We start from the raw sequence: 21,579 nt of genomic DNA, 5'->3' as shown, positions 1-21,579 counted from the left end.
GGCGCTGGGATAATGAATGGACTTTCCCACCAAATAAGGGACGGTTGACAGCTATGACTAAGCCATTCGAGAACCAAGATTCCACTGTATTTCAGCGCTGTAGTTCCTGAAATGTAACTTTCTTTTAGAAAACTAGTGAAGCTTCTTAGATGCTTTCATGTTGCTTTTTTAAAGCCTCTGCTTTACTTCTTGGCTCTTTTGGCATTTTAGTCATTGTCTTTCAGTGTTTTCTGCTTGCGTTTTTGTGTAGCTGACCAGGAAGAAGAAGCCCACCCAGAATACAAATTTGGAAGTGAGCTGTCTGCAGATGACTTGAGCCAAAAAGAATCAGTGGCCAACAATGTGAAAAAGGTGGGATAGCTTTCCTCGCATACGTTTTAATTGGACAACTTCTCATTTGTTGACATGTCCAGTAGAATGGGGTCACGGTGCTTATTAATTGTAGGTAGAACGAACATACGATTTTGGTCAAAGTCACAAAGAAAGGGCCTGACTCTATTCCTTGCTGAAAGTCTAGAAAACGTCTTTTATTTGCCTGTATGGTTCCTGCTGAATGCTTCCAATGGTAAGGTAAAGGTAAAGGGACCCCTGACTATTAGGTCCAGTCTTGAACGACTCTGGGGTTGTGGCCCTCATCTCTCTTTATTGGCCGAGGGAGCTGGCATACAGCTTCTGGGTCATGTGGCCAGCATGACTAAGCTGCTTCTGGTGAACCAGAGCAGCGGACGGAAACACCATTTACCTTCCCGCCGGAGCGGTACCTATTTATCTACTTGCACTTTGACATGCTTTCGAACTGCTAGGTTGACAGGAGCAGGGACCAAGCAACGGGAGCTCACCCCATCGCGGGGATTCAAACCACCGACCTTCTGATCAGCAAGTCCTAGGCTCTGTGGTTTAACCCACAGCGCCACCAGTGTCCCAATGGTAAATCATTGCTAATATGAACAAGAACATATTATAGGTCTGAAGAGTAACAGGAAGTGCACATCTGAAGGGGCCAGTATGAAATGATACCAGTAGATCTTGAGAACAGACAGAAAGGGGAGACATTACTCTAATTGTTCCTATTTGATATTATTCTGCCCCAAGTACCAAATGGCTCTTTTTTAAAAAGCACAATGCTCCAGGACAGCAGACACATCAAACCCTCCATGTCCAAGGGAAAAGATTCTAATTTGAACTATTTTGCTGCTGTTATTGCAGCCTATCTTCTAACCTTGATCCAGGCAGTTGCACCAATAGAAGCCCTCTTACTGTGCCAATTTTTTTTTTTTAAAGCAATTATTTAGTTTTTCAGATTTTAGAAATTTGCAAACAATAATCCAACAACCAACATAAAAAGAGAATTCCAAAGAATCTACTGAACTTCCCTCCTCCCCTTTGTCGGTCCTTATATTAACCTTTTCCTTCTGCATCTTTTTTTATTAATCAAAATCTTTTAAATCTCCATTATACTCAAAAATCAACATTGAACTACAAGTGTTATTCCAATCCTACTAATGATTTTCATTGTTTACAATGGTTTTTAAGATAAATTATATATTTCCCCCATTCCTTATTAAAGTTTTGGTCTTCCTGGTTTCTGATTCTTCCAGTCATTTTTGCCAATTCAGCATAGTCCATCAACTTAATCTACCATTCTTCTCTGGTCGGGACTTTATCTTCTTTCCATCTCTGGGCCATTAACATCTGTGCAGCTGTGGTTGCATACAGAAATAGTCTTTTCTGATTCGTTTGAATTTTTTCCCCTGGAATTCCTAAAAGAAAATCTTCAGGGTTGTTATTTTTAAAGAAAAGGTTATTTTAAACATTTTTAAAGTTCATTGTATATCATCTCCCAGAATTCTTTTACTACCTTACATGTCCACCACATATGATAGAAGGTGCCTTCTTTTTCCTTACATTTCCAGCATGTATTGACCTTGCTTTGTACATTTTAAGGTAGTTTAAAGGTAAAGGGACCCCTGACCATTAGGTCCAGTTGCGGACGACTATGGGGTTGCGGCACTCGTCTCGCTTTACTGGCCGAGGGAGCCGGCGTACATTTTCCGGGTCATTTGGCCAGCATGACTAAGCCACTTCTGGTGAACCAGAGCAGTGCACGGAAACGCCGTTTACCTTCCCGACGGAGTAGTACCTATTTATCTACTTGCACTTTGATGTGCTTTCAAACTGCTAGGTTGTTAAATACCAAATATCATTTTCATATAATTTTCTTTCAACATATAACATGCTGTGAACTTCAGATCCCTGTTCCATAGCTTCTCCCATGCTGTAAATTGTATATTATATCCAAAATCCCTCGCTTAGTGTATCATAACTGATTTAACCTGTTCATCTTTTGTATGCCATTGTAATACTAATTTATACATTTTTGAAAGCAATTTAGTCTTGTTTATTAACAGCTCTTTTTCAAATTTAGAGGTTTCATTAAGAAAATCTTTTTATGTGCCTCTTAAATATATCATTTGGTTGATGGTATTGTAACCAATCAGTTAATAATTCCTCTTATGTCCTCAAACTTCTTTAATTTTAGTTGATATTCTACTTCTATCAACAGTTCTTTGTATGTTGCCCAGTCATTTCTCATATTCAATTTTTTAAAAGATATCGCTTCCAGTGGGGAAAGTCACCATGGTGTTTTTTGTTCTAATAATTTTTTATATTTTTCCCATACTTCATAAATCGATTTTCTTACTACATGATTTAGGAAAGCTCTATGTACTTTAACCTTCTCGTACTACAAATAGGCATGCCAACCATATCTATTGTCATGACCTTCGAAGTCTAAAATGTCAGTATTTTTAAATAATATCCATTCCCTTAGGCAGCATAAGCAGGATGCTTCATAATATAATCTTAAATCTGGCAGGGAGAATCCACCTATCTTTAGAATTTATCAACAATTTATATTTTATTCTTGGATTTCCCCCCGCCAGATAAATCTAATAATATATTTTTGCCACTCTCTGAAGTGTCCTTTATTGCTGATCAAGGGTATTGATTGAAATAAAAATAACATTTTTGGCAGTACATTCATTTTGATTACCAATATTCTTCCCAATAATGATAACTTTTTAAAGTCTCTGGAATAGTATTTGCTAATCGAGAAATGATAATACCCTATGTGCTTCCTCTTTGCTTCCTCTGGGTATCCACGTTGCATCTAACTCCTCATAGACTAGGGTGAAGGTAGTTACTTAATGAAGCAAGTGGCCACTTAGTAGGCTGTCCTGGATTGCGATCTGCATTGGCTTCTTTGCTCCTCCAATAATCAACTATGCAATGGATATTAGCCATTGTTTTGGATCTTAGTCATTGTCTTTCAGGATTAGGGGCAGAATTGCAGGTCTCTGTCTGATACATTTATCCAGAATGTGCTTCAAACAGCTGTAGAATCTGTTTGGTCAGATAAGAGCTTCAGTTCACTTTTGTTTCTTCCAACTGTTTCAATTACGTATCTGAATCCCTATCCAACACCCACCTTGGTACAGGGAGCCTTTCCTTCCCCACATTAAGAACATTTTAAAATTAAACAGCAGCCATGATTTGCACATGGATCCAACAGAAATGATGTATTGAATTTGTTCTTAACAATGCGTACTAACATTTCTGTTCCACTTTTATCCTCCAGTGGAGATGCTTGACAGAGCTAATGGGATGTAATAAACAACAAAAGTAAATTGAATAAATAAATAAATGTCAATGATCAAATCTTTAAAATAACCAAGTAAATACCAAGCAAACCTTCAGACTAAAAACAGCATTAAAACCCCGCTGCGTGAAGCCATAATCAGTGGATAGCAACAGAATCAAAGGCTAGATGAAAAAGAAAAGTCTTCGGCCATAAGCAGAATTTAAATAAAGAAGGAGATGGCAGAAACTCTTGGGACAGGAAGTTCCACGTAGGGGGGGGGCTGCTGTAGAAAATGCCCCATCCCATCGTAAGATAACGAGGACAGCTGACATAGTTGGTATGCTGAAAGCAACTGCATAGCAGAGCTAACAGCATATACCCCCTTTTTCCAGCTCCCAGCATACAGTTAAAGGTAAAGGTAACGGGACCCCTAACCATTAGGTCCAGTCGTGGCCGACTCTGGGGTTGCGGCTCTCATCTCGCTTTACAGGCCGAGGGAGCCAGCGTACAGCTTCCGGGTCATGTGGCCAGCATGACTAAGCCACTTCTGGCGAACCAGAGCAGCACACGAAAATGCCGTTTAGCTTCCCACCGGAGCAGTACCTATTTATCTACTTGCACTTTGACGTGCTTTTGAACTGCTAGGTTGGCAGGAGCAGGGACCGAGCAACCGGAGCTCACCCCATCACGGGGATTCGAACCACCCACCTTCTGATCGGCAAATCCTAGGCTCTGTGGTTTAACCCACAGCGCCACCTGCGTCCCAGCATACAGTTAGGACTCCCCAAACCTTGTGTGAAGTCAGTCTGAAATGGGTCAATAGAATCACTTTCATCCTGGAATTTTTGAAGCTGGGTCTCCGCCGTATTGAAGAAATATGCCCAGCACTTTCTCTTGCCTCCTGCTTTCTCTGAGATATGAGTGTCATGCTGCAACTTCTTTGGATAATATATGTATTTTTTCCTTAGGCTGTGGACGATTCTGAACAAGAAAACAATAAAAAGGTGATCCTTGGGATATTTTATAGCTTTCCAACTTTTTATTTCTCTGCATCTAACGAAGCTGCTTTGTAGAATGCATTCTTTAACTTCCTGCATTATTTAACTGTTCTCTTTATTTAGCTATTCCTCAGGAATAGTTTCTGATTTTGATGGTGGCTCTTTCCCTTGTAGTGCATAGCAAATTCAGTTCTCTGGTAGGCTAGTTGAATGCTGGATTGCCTGCATGTCTCCTCTATCTTAGCTTAATGCAGATGTTTACATAGCTCATTGGAGAGCGATAAACCACTCTTTGCTTCTTTCTCATCTCTTCATATCCTCCTCTGGCTTTCTCTTCCTTTTTATTTTGGGGGGAGCTGGGGGGTTGCATGTTAAACTTTCTTCTAGAAATGCTTCGCTTGAACCCCATTCCTCTTCTCCCCATTTCCCTACTATCAAGTTTCTTCTGATTCCTAGGCCTACAGCTTGCCCCGTCTTTTATGGGGCTTTCTGCTGCTTACTTAGCAGAGTTTGGTCTTGCAAAACATTGAGGTCCGAAAGCAGCCTGCTATTACGCCATAACCATCAGTTTAGTTCAGTAAGAAAAGCCGTGGCGCAGCTTTTGCTCCTGTGTCCCCCTGATTTTATTTCAAATGGGGATGCATACATTTGATGTCTGGTTTTCAGACGGCAGAAATATTAGATTCGGAAGCTTTCTTTGCATATTTTGCTTACTTGGAAGAATATGGACTTCTGAACAGACTTCAATGGACTTATATCTGTTCTGTCTATATTACCCCGCAAAAAGAGCAACACACATTTTATAGTCCTTTTCCTAACGTCGGGTACAAATTCTCTGTGCAGTTCATTTAATGGATCTTGGCTACTGAGAAGATATTCAGGGGCAAACTGCAATCTGCTATGAAAATTACTCCAATTTATTGGAAGATGACGGCGTAATGGACATTATTGGGGATGGACTGGATCTCTGTGTGGGTGGGGTGGATGAAAAAGCGCTTGCTGCTTGCTCTAACCTTAAAAACAGCCTGTATCTCAGGAGCTTATGAGATGAAAATAGCTGCTGAATCTAAGTGGTCACTTGTAATTAGTATTGTTTGGTAACAGGCAGCTTATGTAACAATTCTGTGGTAACTGCGGTCGGTGGGGAGGGGGGGCGTCCTCCAAGATTTCTGCAGTTCCCAAACTGCAAAACGGACCGGTCTCTACTCAAACTCAAGCTGTTGATGGAGGCTTCAGTTTTCAACTGCTAATCAATAGTCAGTGAAATTGGTTTTTTATTTAAATTATTTTTTTAAAAAAACCATTTATGGATCGTAGAAATAATACTTATAATTATTGATTTGTGAGTGGTTTGCAAGAAATAAAAAACAGAATTCCAAAGTTATTGCTTCCAGGTGCAGAAGTCCTCTTCCACTCAGAAGCATAGCTGTCAACGTTTTCCCTTTTTTAAAGGAAATTCCCTTATTCTGAATAGGATTCCTTGCAAGAAAAGGGAAAAGTTGACAGCTATGCTCAGAGGCCTGTTCTTCACCTCACCCTATAGCATTGCATGAGAAAAGTAAAAACTAAACTACAGGGTTTCATTCTGCGTGTGCAAGCTCTTGAACAAATAAGAGGACAAACTTGTCTGTAAAAACTTATCTGTTAGAGGTAGGCTGGTGCTGGAGGCTGTCTTCCTTCTGTCCATGGTTCTTTGGATCCAACTAAAGCATGCATGAGGCTTGAAGGTTGTGTATTGTTTTGAAACAGAGCTACTGGGTGTTTTCTGGGTGAGAGCTTCCTCAGATATGTAGGCAATCCCTTTCCCTCTCTACTTCTACTCCCTTGACCCCCATCAGGAATGCTAACAGAAATGTAAAAAAGAAAGATGACCCTATTCTTTCATGGTTGGAGGAGAAAGAATCCCATGTTTTTTCAGGGTCACACCTTTCATGCAGTACTTAAGTGTAAGTGGCCTTCCTAACTCTTCCGACTAGCCCATATAAGACCAGCACAAACAGTTGGGCCTGGTGAACACTTAATGTCCCCAACTGCTATAGTTATAATTCATGGGTTGCCATCGGATTTCATTTTGATCTTAATCTGATTTTAAGATGTATTTTAATTGATTGTTTCACCTTATGTTTTTAACGTATTATATATTTTGATGTTAGCCGCCCTGGGCCTGGTTCTGGCCGGGGAGGGCGGGGTATAAATAATAATAATAATAATTATTATTATTATTATTATTATTATTATACTTAGTGCTGCATTGGAGTTTTTCTTTATTATTGCCTGCAGTTCTGATCAATACGTTTCACCATTTTTTCACCATCTGTCTTAGACGGAATGGCAGGCCAATCTCCTCCCACCCTCCTTAGCAGCCCCCAAGGATGTGGAAACACAAAAAATAGAATCACAGAATTGTAGAGCTGGAATGGAATCATCTAGTTCAACCCTCTGCAATGCAGGAATATGCAGCTGTCCCGCATGGGGATCAAACCTGCAACCTTAGCATTATCAGCACCATGCTCTAACCAGCTGAGCTATCCAGCAGTCGGAGTTCCCCAACTGCCTTGTTTTTGCTGGCAAACGTAACTTTAAATAGTGCTGACCCTTCCCAGCTTTCAGGGTGGCATGATGCCAGGATACAGCTCTATTCCTTACTCCCTCCACATTCAAGCAGTTAAGAAATGGAGTCCATACGCAGCCATAAAAACCACAAGCGCCAGCCCTTTGTTGACATCAGGGGACGAGAATGAGGGTGTCTGCCAATGTCGAGGTGGCCATTTTGACACATGCAACTGTGGCATCGTCTTTGTAGGTGGGTATTAAATGCAGCGAAGAGCCCCACACAGAACAGAGATTGTCGTCATCACTCATATGACCGTTATTCCAAGTCAAGAGTTTGAGATGGGATGTTCTGCAGGAGTTGCATGGCCTTGGTGCCATAAGAGCTAGTTAAATATCGGCCCAAAGTGGATGTCCCACCAACCTGACTGTAGCCTGATCCTGATTTCAGTTTCTCCTGTCCCTAAGTTACGGTTACCAGATGTCCCCGGTTCCTGGGGACAGTCCCTGGATTTGCAGATCTGTCCCCAGACAAATTCCGTCCCCGGAATGTCCCCAGATTTGCAAATCTGTCCCTGGGAAATGTGACAGTGGCAGCCTCAGCAGCTGGAGCCAGTTGGCTCTGACTGGCTTCAGGAGCTGCTCACTGTCCGTTGCCATGGCGCCCGCCATTCTTCCTTGCTGGAACTTCTGGCGAGGAAAAATGGCGGACACCACGGCAGCGAGAAGCTCCTGAAGCCAGCCAGAGCCAACTGGACTACCAGGCTGACTCCGGGCTGCTGACTGCAGCTGCCGCCGCCACTGCTCAAGGGGAACCGGGGACGTCCAACAGTAAAAGATCTCCTGCCCCCTTTGTTTTGACTGATCAGGGGAGGCTTGGGAGTTGCGGACGGGTGGCTGTTGCCCAGTTTTTTAAAAACTCTGCGCATTTATGTTTCACAGGGTGCGAAAGAAGGGATTTGCGCCATGCCTAGCGGAGAAACCGCCCGACTTGCACCCCTCCTGGGCAACGGCCACCCGCCTGCAACTCCTGAGCTTCCCCCAATCTGTCAAAACAAAGGGGGAAGGGGGCAGGAGATTGGGGCAGGCTCGGGTGTCACGGGCGCACAGCGCGCCGTTGCCCAGTCTTTTAAAAACTCTGCGCATTTATGTTTCACAAGGTGCGAAAGAAGGGCCTCACCATCCCCACTCCTAACTCCCTGTTGCTACTCAGCTTCAAAACAAAACAAAAAAAGTGTACCTGGATTCATTGAAAAAAATCTGGTAACCATACCCTAAGTTCTGTGAGGTTTTTCCTTCATTGGGGTATTATTCCTTTCTGTCCTATTAGAGATCAATTGTTAGCCTTATGTATATAAGATTTCAAAAGACTGCTCTGTATCCTCATCCCCTGTTACTCTTGCCCCCTTTTATTCCCTTTTCCCATTTGTTTATCTTTCTTCACTTCCTTCTTGCAAGAGCTACCTAAAATTTAGATCGTAAGCACTATGGGGCCAAGATAGGAACCTCTCCTCTGAAGTTGCTCTATAAAACACTGATGGTATAATGTGAAAATTAGTAACATTGGTCATACAATGTCACATAATCACAGGAGGATTTTGGGTTTGTTTGTTTTTTACTCTTGACTTTCTTGCCTGTGACTTTCTTCACTGTATTTAAGCATTATGCCCATGTGCTGATGCTAGAGAAGGGCTCTTCTATGCTGTTTTCCACTTGCGCTTGCTTTTAGAAGTTCTATCCAAAGCCTATCTGAACTTATTCCCACATGGACAAAGAAAGAAATGCTGTTTGTTCTAAATATGCTTCCAGGGTGTCATAACTGCAGAAGATGAGCAAGCATGGATGGCTTCTTACAAATATGTAGGTGCCACAACGAATATACACCCGTACTTGTCAACGTTGATCAACTACGCTCAGCCTGTTAAGTTTCAAGGTTTCCATGTAGCAGAAGGTAATTATTTTTAAATATATATATATTAAATACATTTGTCCTACTCTTTACTGTGCCTCTCAAGTTCCTTTCTCTTAACAAAACCCCCATGTATGGCTCTTAAAGTCACATTTTCCTTTCATTTTATTTCTTCCGTTGTCCACATGGAGGCACCAGATTACGAGAAGTATGATAATCTACACAGCCCTGTGAATTAAAATGCTTGTATATCGCAGATATATTGATGTACCTTTGTTTGCTTGTTCCTGTCCATTAAAATATGGTTGGCATAAGTGCCTGGGTTTTGCTTGTAATACCTACTATTTCTAAATTTCATGCCTTTTTTGGCTTTGAACCTGTCAATTGCGTAGAAAAGAAGCCTTGATTAGAGAATAGCTGATGATCATGATCCAAATACTATTAATGTGCCGTTCTGTTTCTTTAGATATAGATGTTTATGACGAACAGCATCTTGTAATAAATAAAAATAGACCATGCAGAGTCAAAGGTCGAAAAGAAAAACTTTTACTAAAAGGCAAAGGCTTGGTACAAAAACTTCAGGGGAAAAACTTCAGACGTATGAGGTACAAACGAAAGTAGGAGAGATTTAGAGAGCATCTCACTGAGTGCAGGAATTTATCTCTCCTGGCTTAGCGTGACCTTGAAATAGTCAAAATAATATGTGCATCAGAAATGAACCTTCTAGAATCTTCTAGAATTTTCCAGCACTTTCCAGTTTCTGCCCTCAAAGACTTTAACCATGACAGTTTATACCCTGCCTTTTCCTTTATTCCGATGCTCTTGTTCACTGTTAAAATTCTAGTGGGCATCGATCGTGTGCTAATCTTACCACTCTCAGAACTTTACAGGTTTTTTCCTGTTTTCTTTTTAGAACGCAACATTCACTACAATATGTCCTCTTTTAATGAGTCTGTTGGTCTGGGTTATTTGAAAACACACGCAATTGAGTTTGTGAAGTATCCTTGCACTGAGAGAGCTATAATGGGAATGTTTTGTCATTACCTCTGCGGAGGCTGCTTTGTGCCTAAGCAGTGTGCACAGTCCTTTAATAAAATACAGCAAGATGGTTGTCTGTGCCTTGTATGTTAGTACATAAAATGCCTTGTATGTTAGTACATAAAAATAAATACAAACCCAAAACAAAGATGTGAGCAAATGGTCGTTAAGTCTATACATTGCTTGGTTATTCCATTTTCCTTAACAAACCAACACAGCTATAATAAACGGCAAATGAGTCGGATTTACCCGAAGGGAGGAAGAGTGGATTCTAGCAATTACATGCCTCAAATTTTCTGGAACGCTGGATGCCAGATGGTCTCGCTCAACTATCAGACCCCAGGTAGGCAGACGGGGCTACTGTATCTAAATTTCAAAAAAAGAAAAAAACAGCTTGGGCAGTAACTCTCCAGCAGATGTTGTAGTCTTTGCTCCTGGCATTATTGGGAGATGCAGTCGCATGGATAAATATGAGAATGTGTGTCAAATCAGGCAGGCAATAAGATCAAGAGCAATCAATCAAACAACGAAAAAGTAAGCAAGTCTCAACATGTCCTTTTATATTGCAGGATTAATCTGTGTGGTGGTAGGGGCTCAAAACTGTAGCCTATATAGTACAGGGGTACCTTGGTTCTCGGGACGCGGGTGGCGCTGTGGGTAAAACCTCAGTGCCTAGCACTTGCCAATCGCATGGTCGGCGGTTCGAATCCCCGCAGCGGGGTGCGCTCCCGTCGTTCGGTCCCAGCGCCTGCCAACCTAGCAGTTTGAAAGCACCTCCGGGTGCAAGTAGATAAATAGGGACCGCTTACCAGCGGGAAGGTAAACGGCGTTTCCGTGTGCGGCTCTGGCTTGCCAGATGCAGCTTGTCACGCTGGCCATGTGACCCGGAAGTGTCTGCGGACAGCGCTGGCTCCCGGCCTATAGAGTGAGATGAGCGCACAACCCTAGAGTCTGGCAAGACTGGCTCGAACGGGCAGGGGTACCTTTACCTACCTTGGTTCTCAAAGGTAATCCGTTCCGGGAGGCCGTTCCGAAACCAAAGTGTTTCAAAACCAAGGCGCGCTTTCATCATAGAAAGTAATGCAAAATGGATCAATCCATTCCAGACTTTTAAAAACAACCCCTAAAACAGCAATTTAACATGGATTTTACTATCTAACAAGACCATTGTTCCATAAATTGAAAGCAATAGACAATATACTGCAGTCACACAAACAATTAATTGCTGAACTTCAACCCTAAAAAAAGCTCAACAACTTTGGGAAAAAATGGTGGCCCTTTGGTTGGCCCTCACAGCCCTTTACTTCATCAAATTTGGCCCTCTTTGAAAAAAGTTTGGACACCACTGGAGTCCCATCAACTTCATCTGCCATTCTTGTCTGGTAGGAACTTTATATAGTCACATACATAAATAGTCTTTTGTGCTCCATTGGGATTTCAGCGCCCAGAATATGCTTACCATCTCAAAAGTCCAGTGTAGTTGCTTGTAAGGTTATCTCTGGAGAGCTATCAGTTTCGACCACTGCATGATGGAGGAGGCTTCTAGGCCATGACTGTAGAGATACACAGCTTCTGAGTGGCTACAAGTACCCAGCACAGGACTTTGGCATAATCAGTGCCGGGTGCTTCTATCCACTACACAGAGAAACATCTAAATGGAGGTTGGAGGAGGAGAGGAGAAGGAGGACCACCACTCAGGCAGACTTTGTATCTAACCATAGCAGAATCAAATGAAACATCCTGCTCTAAAAAAGAAGAATCCAAGAAATTGAAGCTTCTCCATGGGCTGCACTTCATTGCTCCCATGTCAACTGTCATGACATGATGCAGTTTGGAAAACTAATCTGTGAATGTATTTTACATTGCTAAAGCATTGTAAGCCGCATTAAGTGTTCCTGCATTTCAGAGTTTAGTATTTTCAATGATCACATAAGGCATTTTAGTTTAATTGGCTATCAAGGACAAATTCTTTCCCTTAGATTAAGAAGGCTGTTCAAGCTTGGTATTGTTCAGGAACAAGGTGCTAAACTATTTTTGTCTCTTGACAGATTTAGCAATGCAGTTGAATCAGGGGAAATTTGAATATAATGGGTCGTGCGGGTGAGTAACGATTTAAACTATTAGCATTATGTGGAGCTATGTTACTTTTAATTATGTGCTACAAATGAAAAACAGGATGTAGAGATGAGGTTCTCTGTTCTTTTTTTATGAAAGGGAGCTGAAAGATCTGGACCTTTTCAGACTTGGGAGAAAGAGGCTAAGGAACCTTAGAATAATGCTCTATAAATAACAGGAGGAGGATCAGAGCAGTAGAGAAGGGAGATTTAGGCTGCAATCTTATATATACCTTCCAACCTGGGAATAAGTATCACACTCAGGGGCTTCTCAGTAGACATGTATAAGATTGCACTGTTACTCGTGCTAAAGATTATCCTCAATGATGAAAGAGAAATTCATTGTCTAGCAGATTTAGGCTGGAATTTTAAAATATAATTGAAGTAGAATCCTTAGGGTACTTTTCTAGGGCCACCACAAAATAAAAATATCTAATAAAGATTTAAAACAGAGTGGAACAGGTTTGTATTTCTCTGTTTTTCTTTAATACTATGTATTATATTCTTGGAATGCATTGAGTTACAACCATTTTTTAAAAAAGCTTTAAAAAGAATAAATAGGAGCTATAACAAAAACAAACAAACAGAGCCATGTAAATATATGAATATTTCAGTAACAGCCACGTTAATGATTCCTGTTGAATTGCTTAAGATCAATAGAATGTTGCACTGCAACGATCTAAAAAACTGTGTGCATTAAGGTTATATAAATATAACCCTTTTTGCATTTATTAATTGATATTTTATTGGGGGGAAATCAAATATAAAGCAGTAAAGTGATACAAAAAGAAGGGGGGGAAACAAAACACAGAACTGTGTAAAGGAAAAAAGAATTATATGAATATATACAAAAAATACCCTAACCCATACATTATTTTATAAATTTGATATTATTATCCTAATACTAGTCTACTACATTTTGTATAAATTTATTCAAAATATTGTTGTATTTTTCCAAGCAGAGTCTATATCTGCAAGCAGTCTCTTTGTAGGTTGCAAGTCTTATCATATTACCAATCCACTGATTAAAGGAGATCATATTTTTACTCTCCCAGTTTATCAATATCAGCCTCTTGGCTACCATTTCATTTTTTGTTCCACAGTTGTTAATTTCCATATAGTATGTATTTGGTTAAGGGGAATATTCTCTGCCAATAACCTTAGTTTATATAGACATAACCTGATCACCACAGCCTAGTTAAGTAATATAAAGTCAATTACAGCATCATACACATTGGACTGCCTTATAAATAAGATGAGCCACTTCTCAAAAACTAAAACTAAAAAAATCAGGAAATTACTTAGCTCGTTTCATCGGCGATCTAAATTCAAACCGCCACACTCATAACACCACTGGTGTCTACGTTGCATTGCATAGGAGGTGAAAAAAATCAGCGTCTCCAAGTACAGCCGGGGCGGCACAAATACTCCAACCTACACTGAGGCAAGAGTGTAGGTTCTTATCTGAGCCAGAGAAGAATTTGAAAGCTCATCATGTTGAGCTTCCTTTTGGAGACAAGCATTTTGAGCTCCCGATTTTCAGAATCACTGATTGCAGACCATCTGTAGGCTAAGGTGGGACTGAACAGGCTACAGAGGACTTGCCAATGTTTGCAATAAATATATTTTTCTCCTTTTTTATACATATATAATATTTTATTAAGATTTTCACATAAAAAAGGGAAAGAAAAAAGAATACAAAAAAATACAAAAAGAAAAACAAGTAAAAACAATTGCATTTTCATAGTATTTCTTACATTAGCTTGTTTCTCAGACTTCCCCACACCTCCCCTCTCTGTATTCCAATTCAAATATTTAATCAGCAAATCCATTCCCTCTGTCTTATCTTTATCTTTATCTTAGTATATTGTACCTTTAATTCTTCATCTTTTTAACCTTCGAATTTTCCATACTCCTTCACCACATTATTACTAATAACCCTTTAACCTCCATCCAACGTCATTCTAACATTCATTAATTTTATAATATTTCTGTAAATAATCTTTAAATTTCTTCCAATCTTCCTCCACCGTCTCTTCTCCCTGGTCTCTGATTCTGCCAGTCATTTTTGCCAGTTTCATATAGTCCATCACCTTCACCTGCCATTCTTCCAGAGTAGGTAGTTCTTGTGTCTTCCAATACTTTGCGATGAGTATTCTTGCTGCTGTTGTATAATATATTTTTCTCTTTTAATCTCTCCTATGTGTACATATGAATAAGTCCCAACTCCTAATTCTGTCAAAAAAGAACAGATTGCAGACAAGTTACTAATAGTTCACTTCTCTTTTGCTTATGCATGCATGCACACTCTCACACATTTAATGATCAAAGCCTATTGTAGACATGATCAGTTGATGTTGAATTATCTTGCCTTTGGAGTTGTTTGAATGGGGGGAGAGTGGCGGGGAGGGTGTTGCATGTTAGGAGAAAGAGAGAAAAGGCTGACATGAATCCTAAGAAAAGGACTGTGAGTACTACTACCTTCCTTTCTTAAAAAAAGGATATTTATATTAAGCAGTCATTGTTCAGGGCTTAACTGGCAAATATAATAAATATTTGCAAGGATGCATCCCTTTGCTGACAGGGGCTGTTGTTGTTGTTTAGTCATTTAGTCGTGTCCGACTCTTCGTGACCCCATGGACCAGAGCACGCCAGGCACTCCTGTCTTCCACAGCCTCCCGCTGTTTGATCAAACTGATGTTGGTAGCTTCGAGAACACTGTCCAACCATCTCGTCCTCTGTCGTCCCCTTCTCCTTGTGTCCTCCATCTTTCCCAACATCAGGGTCTTTTCCAGGGAGTCTTCTCTTCTCATGAGGTGGCCAAAGTATTGGAGCCTCAGCTTCAGGATCTGTCCTTCCAGTGAGCACTCAGGGCTGATTTCCTTCAGAATGGATAGGTTTGATCTTCTTGCAGTCCATGGGACTCTCAAGAGTCTGCCTTGCCGTGGTGAAGGGGCTTGAATAACTCAAAGAAGCTATGAGCTATGCCGTGCAGGGCCACCCAAGACGGACAGGTCGTAGTAGAGAGTTTTGACCAAACGTGATCCACCTGGAGCAGGAACCGGCAAGCCACTCCAGTATCCCTGCCAGGAGAACTCCATGGACAAAGACAACAGGCATATAAAAAAACCAGAGGCTACCATCAGTCAAACAGGGAGGAAGGCCATTTCCCCCTCTCCCTCTTTCCTCCTGCAGTCATGCACCTCTCAAGTTGTTCTGGTGGTCCCCCAACTGTTTGAAGCAGATCTGCAGAAAGCTGCAGGGGGAGGGGGGAATCAGAGAAAAATGTCTCCCTGTTCCAGGATTAGAAGCATCCACTGAACCATGGCACCTTCTGTCAATGGATGAACACCGTAAGAGTCAACCCACAATATTTGCATGCAATTCCAGAAGTTACCAAAAAGTTGCATCAGTTTTGAGCCGCCACTGTCTTACAAATACAGTCATATCTCGGGTTACAGACACTTCGGGTTGCGTGATTTCGGGTTGCGCACCACGCCAAACCCAGAAGTACCGGAACGGGTTGCTTCTGGGTTTTGGCACATGCGCAGAAGTGCCAAATCACAACCTGCGCATGCGTAGATGCGGTGCTTGTGGGTTGTGGACGCTGCGGGTTGCAAATGTGCTTCCCGCACAGATCACGTTCGCAACCTGAGCGTCCACTGTAAACTCAATCGCAATAGGCTCTTTGGTGCAATATAAATTCCACTGTGGTACATAGCTGCGTCATTCATCAATCAATCTTGCACCCTCTATTTAAAATCAAGTCTCATTGGCAGAAGACTTTGTACATTTGTGAGGTTTGGGGGGTTTTGCAAATAGGGCACTTCCATGGATGACAGTAAGAAATCCTCTGGGATTTTTGTTCCTAGCCAGACCTTGCCAGATTCAATTTCGTGTCCTTTATGCAAGTTAATCTAATCAGCTGAAACTTGCTGAAAATGTGAACGCTTGGGATTTGTGGAACATAGTATTAAACAAATCTTATCTTCTTCTTCTTTTGTACTTCATCATTTGCAATACCCCTTTTTCTCTTGGTGTGTATCAGAAAAGTTTTCTTTAAAACTGTCATTAACCTTTTGGAAAGTACAATTCCCGTCCTGGTCAAACTGGGGATAAAATGTTCATAGACTCTGTATGCATATCCTGAAAACTTACTTTAAAAGCTTATTACTAATTAGAAACAACAATTATAATAATAAGATATAAAATCAATATGAAGTTTCACCTATAAAAACATGCCTTCTTTTTTTTTAAGGTATCTTCTTAAACCAGATTTTATGCGGCGCCCAGATCGAACCTTTGACCCTTTCTCTGAAACGCCTGTTGATGGTGTGATTGCAGCGACTTGTTCAGTGCAGGTAGGAGGTGCATTTGCAATGGATCTGCCAAAGGCCTGGTTAAAAAGGAACGTTTTTGCCTGGTGCCTAAAGGTGTATAATGAAGGCGCCAGGCGAACTTTCCCACGAAAGAGGGCCTCGGAAGATGATCTCAGGGTCCAGGTAAGTTCATATGGAAAGAGGCAGACCTTTAGGTATTGCGCTCCTGAGCTGTTTAAGAGTCAAGAGACCTCCAGAATGGAATGCAGTTAGACGTGGGAGGCAAAATTGGCCAAAACCGGGCAGTGATGCTTTTGGGTGAGAGAGTGGGCTTCCATTCATGTAAGCTGTAATGTACTGATTCCACCTAATTATCTCCTCCCCTTGCATCCTATTGCGCCACATCCCATGACATTCTGGGGGGGCGGGGTGTCCTTGGATGCAGTTTTATAGGGGGTGTCAGGGATTATGTTCTGGAGGACAGCTCTTGTGATTCTCTGATTCCAACCTAATATAACATTAACGTTGAACCTCAGCAGATCAAATGTATTCTGCAACTGTGAACATAGCATTACCACTGGATGGTGACAAGCTGACAGATCTCATTAAATAGTGCCTTTTCAGAATTCTAAGAAGAAAAACTGTTCGGGGCTTTGTTTGTTATGACTAGGGTATGGGATTAATAATCATCTTAATTGCGGTCCAAAAACCCATAACATAGATTCAGGATAAAATGCAGATTCATACAGACAACCGCCCGGGAGAGGGAGACCGAGACGATATTAGTTTAGTCTTAAGTATGATGATCTTTGATACGTATGACTATCAAAAGAAACTTTGCCATGGCCACTGTGATATCATTAGACTTGTCGTCCAGAAGATATTTAGTATAGTAGGCTTCGGATTTACCCAGCCAATTTGCCAGTAAGGGGTTTAATCAATAGATCCCTAGCTTGCTCATATTGTCTGCAATGCAGTAGGATATGCCTCATACAATCGACGTCCTGAGAACATACACAGAGCCTATTCTGATAAGGGATGCCTCCCAGTTTGCAATTTAGCACTTCTGATGGAAATACATTTAATCTGGCTGTGGTAAAGAGACACTGATAAATTGGTACAGACAGATTTCTAAGATATGCAGGTATCTGGAAATTGTACCCATAATGAATTCCTACTGCTATCGGGCCACAGATAACATGAGATTGAGATCAGAGATCGCTATATGGTATGTCCCAGAGCCTTTGCCTCAGAGATTCAAGGGCGGTCTCATAGCCCAGATGGTACAAGAGAGAAGGTGGAATACCAACTGATGTGGCTTTTCAGATGTGGGATTATGCTTACATGTTCATCAGATGTTAGTGTACATCCTGGAGCGCTTGAGCGAAACTTCATTCAGATGCCACAAAGAGCATTTACAATGAGGCACAAATGACAGTAATTAGGTCTCATAATTAAAAAGCTGTTATACGTGGTCAGCTCTCCAAGCTGCCTTTGCAAACTGATTTACTAGCGAGAACAATTAATCTAATAATTCCCTGGTATGCATGTTTAATCAGAAGCAAGCCCAGGGAGGGTTACTCCCTAGAGTGTCAAAAATTGCAGTCTTCATTTTCTACTCTTCTTATTTGCTGTTTTAGATTTTCTCAAACTTCTAAGCAACTTTCCAAGTCATAAATGCAACCTTATAGCAATAACTACTGAACGTAACACGGGTGGGGTGCTTGGGCTTGCCGATCGGAAGGTCGGCAGTTCAAATCCCCACAGTGGGGTGAGCTCCCGTTGCTTTGCCCCAGCTTTTGCCAACCTAGCAGTTCAAAAGCACACCAGTACAAGTAGATAAATAGGTACCACTGTGGCAGGAAGGTAAATGGTGTTCCATGCGCTCTGGTTTCTGTCACGGTGTCCCATTGCACCAGAAGTGGTTTAGTCATGCTGGCCACATGACCCGGAAAGCTGTCTGTGGACAAACACCGGCTCCCTCGACCTGAAAGCGAGATGAACGCCGCAACCCCATAGTCACCTTTGACTGGACTTAACTGTCCAGGGGTCCTTTATCTTTTTTACCTCCCTTACATGCACTTGTGCATACACACAAATAATATAAGAATCCCCAAAAGAAGCATGTTAGAATGTTGATTACTTCCATAATGTATCATAAATCCCATAGTATGTAAAATTAAAAAAAGGTAAAGGACCCCTGACAGTTAAGTTCAGTCGTGAATGATGCTGGGGTAGCAGCGCTCATCTCGCTTTACTGGCCAAGGGAGCCAATGTTTGCCCACAGGCAGTTTTTCCAGTTCATGTGGCCAGCATGAATAAGCCGGTTCTGGCGAAAGCAGCGCAGCGCACGGAAACGCCCTTTACCTTCCTGCTGGAGAGGTACCTGTTTATCTACTTGCACGTTGACATACTTTCAAACTGCTAGGTTGGCAAGAGCTAGGACCGAGCAATGGGAGCTCACCCCGTCGCAGGGTTTCGAACCGCCGACCTTCCGATTGTCAAGCCCAAGGCTCAGTGTTTTACACCACAGCGCCACCCACGTCCCCATAAACAGGCTGTTAAAATTAGTCTGTATAGCCAGCTTACCTTCAATTAGCTCAGTATATCCATTGATTTCATAACTGTTAAATGTTCGGAAAAAGTCAGAAGCCCAAGGCAGTATAAGTTCCTCAACTAAGTGTAGTCAACATTTGTCAGTGACAACAGCTCACTCATAGGAACACAAGAACCAAACTGACTGGACAACACAATAATAATCCCAAGCATGAACTGACCGTTGGCAGATGGCAGTTGAAAGTTTACTCACTTACTTGCCATTAGAACTTTCGTCTACCAATACTTCTACGATTGGTTAGAATGTGCCTTGTAACATAACATGTGTTAAACCCAATACATGGCAATAACTGAATGAATCACAGGTAGCTGGGGTGCCAACTTGAATAAAATATTGGGGGGGGGCTCTAGGAGTTGGTTCCTATGGCAGGTAAAAAGGTAAAGGTAAAGGTACCCCTGCCCGTACTGGCCAGTCTTGACAGACTCTAGGGTTGTGCGCCCATCTCACTCAAGAGGCCGGGGGCCAGCGCTGTCCGGAGACACTTCCGGGTCACGTGGCCAGCGTGACAAAGCCGCATCTGGCGAGCCAGCGCAGCACACGGAAACGCCGTTTACCTTCCCACCAGTAAGTGGTCCCTATTTATCTACTTGCACCCAGGGGTGCTTTCGAACTGCTAGGTTGGCAGGCGCTGGGACCGAGCAACGGGAGCGCACCCTGCCATGGGGATTCGAACCGCCGACCTTTCGATCGGCAAGCCCTAGGCGCTGAGGCTTTTACCCACAGCGCCACCCGCGTCCCTGCTATGGCAGGTAGTGTGCATATATGTCGATATATATCTGTATGTATGACTCAGACTAAATATCCCCTGCCCAGTGAGTTGCAGTAGTTATAGTTTTATAGTTTTCATCTGACTGAAGTGCTGTGAATCTCTATAGTTTCAGGGTTTTTTTTCCTATCTCTGTAATGTATTTTTAAAAATTGTTTTTATCAAAGATTTTTGGGTTACATAAGTACATACACCATCTCTTTTTTCATTAAAAGTCAAAGGCACTGTTCAAACACATGCGCATTTACTCTGAAGTAACTGTCTCAGTGTTTGGCAGGCCATAATGCCAAAATATATGTACAGGACTGCCACCTCAGTTAAAGTTCTTACAGATTTCCTTTCGACTTCCAGTCTTTGAACTACCTGCAAAGAGAATACTTTAAACAATTTTCCAGTTATATTTTAGAAACCGACCTGAATTTATGTGGTTTTGTTTTATGCTCTTTTTTATTACCTGTTGTATCATTTTTAATCTTTTGTACATCACTTCAGCATTTTTAAAAGAATAAGCGGTCTATAATTGTATTGAACGATATAAAATGGGTTTAAATGTTAGAAGAAACGAACCTCTATGCTTTCATTTCAAGGTAATATCTGGCCAGTTTTTGTCAGACAAAAAAATTGGGACGTACGTAGAAGTGGATATGTACGGCCTGCCCACTGATACAATACGTAAAGAATTTCGAACACGGATGGTGATGAACAATGGTTTGAATCCAGTTTACAATGAAGAGTCATTTGTATTCCGAAAGGTATGATGTGTTTCAAAAGTACGCTTGTTCTTTGCTTCAAAATGACCACTTTCCTAAACAAGGCTTTCCCCCCAAGAGAATAAAGTCTTGCTAATGCACTCCCTTTGTTTAGAAGGCTGCACAGTCATGCATTTTTATTTTTATTTTATTTTTGTCATGGGTTAAGGCTGATTTAATCTCAGGGTGTTCTTTTTTTTTAAGAGAGAACCTCTTCTAGCTATCTCGTGATTTTTATTTTTCTGTTTGGCTTTTCCCTCTTCTTGCTTCCTCCTCCTCCCTCTTGGAGGAACCCACCTCGTTCGGGGCTATGCCTGAGTTCCAGGTATGCAGTCTGCTCAGAATGAGCTCCAGCTGGTGAACCTCTACATCCCTTGGAGATCACAACTTGTTCCCTGCCCTGGCAGTGGCTGCTATCTTGCACTGTTCCTTCAGCCAAGAGGGCAGGTGAGATGTTGCATCCCAAAAAACCCCTCAAGGTCAATGTCATTACATGGATTAAGTCAGGAGGGTGCTGCCGTCGCCACGTCTGAGGCTAGCTCCCTCGTCCTGTCTGCATTGTGTACATTTTCCTCTCTTCCACCCAAAATGTCCTGGGCACCATTTGGTAAATTCGTTTTCAAAGATTGCTTCTTGGGGGTGCTTTTATATGTGCCGTTTTACCAATCTTTCTCGTTGCGGCGCTGGAAACAAGCAATATTGTGTTTTTGAGATGTCTCCAAGGTCTAGTCTGAACACGTGGCTGAATGAGCTGGCATCTTCCTGAGGTGGTACAGTGGTCCATACCACATCAGGCTGAAGGGGGGGGGAGAGATGTGGTTTTTGAAGGTTCCCTCAGGTAAAACCTTCCTGCAAGTGAAATGGTATCAAGAGAAAATG

The 21,579-nt window shown here is 41.8% G+C and overlaps 1 protein-coding gene and 1 long non-coding RNA gene across 20 annotated transcripts in view; one reads left to right on the top strand and one right to left on the bottom strand.

The window, feature by feature from the left end:
* The window catches only part of PLCB4 (phospholipase C beta 4), a 234,494-nt gene that overhangs the window by 188,205 nt on the left and 24,710 nt on the right, over positions 1-21,579 (top strand). For 16 of the 19 annotated variants that reach the window (XM_083431925.1, XM_083431924.1, XM_083431917.1 and 13 more), the window contains 8 exons: positions 251-351; positions 4,609-4,644; positions 8,998-9,139; positions 10,011-10,095; positions 10,354-10,478; positions 12,184-12,235; positions 16,508-16,610; positions 20,539-20,703. In XM_083431925.1, the coding sequence (XP_083288051.1) occupies positions 251-351; positions 4,609-4,644; positions 8,998-9,139; positions 10,011-10,095; positions 10,354-10,478; positions 12,184-12,235; positions 16,508-16,610; positions 20,539-20,703 (809 nt within the window). The remainder of the gene's footprint in view (positions 1-250; positions 352-4,608; positions 4,645-8,997; positions 9,140-10,010; positions 10,096-10,353; positions 10,479-12,183; positions 12,236-16,507; positions 16,611-20,538; positions 20,704-21,579) is intronic. The other 3 variants (XM_083431918.1, XM_083431914.1, XM_083431915.1) reach the window with 1 other exon arrangement.
* On the bottom strand, positions 4,532-19,536 carry LOC310673557. The gene is made up of 3 exons (XR_014509102.1): positions 19,158-19,536; positions 10,385-10,501; positions 4,532-4,621 (listed from the first exon to the last, which is right to left on the bottom strand). It is a non-coding gene; the product is annotated as an uncharacterized lncRNA (long non-coding RNA).

Source organism: Podarcis tiliguerta (assembly GCF_965153285.1).
Source record: "Podarcis tiliguerta genome assembly, chromosome: 3".
NCBI lineage: Eukaryota > Metazoa > Chordata > Lepidosauria > Squamata > Lacertidae > Podarcis > Podarcis tiliguerta.
The sequence above is the reverse complement of the archived record's forward strand: the minus strand, read 5'-3'. Positions and strand labels throughout refer to the sequence as shown.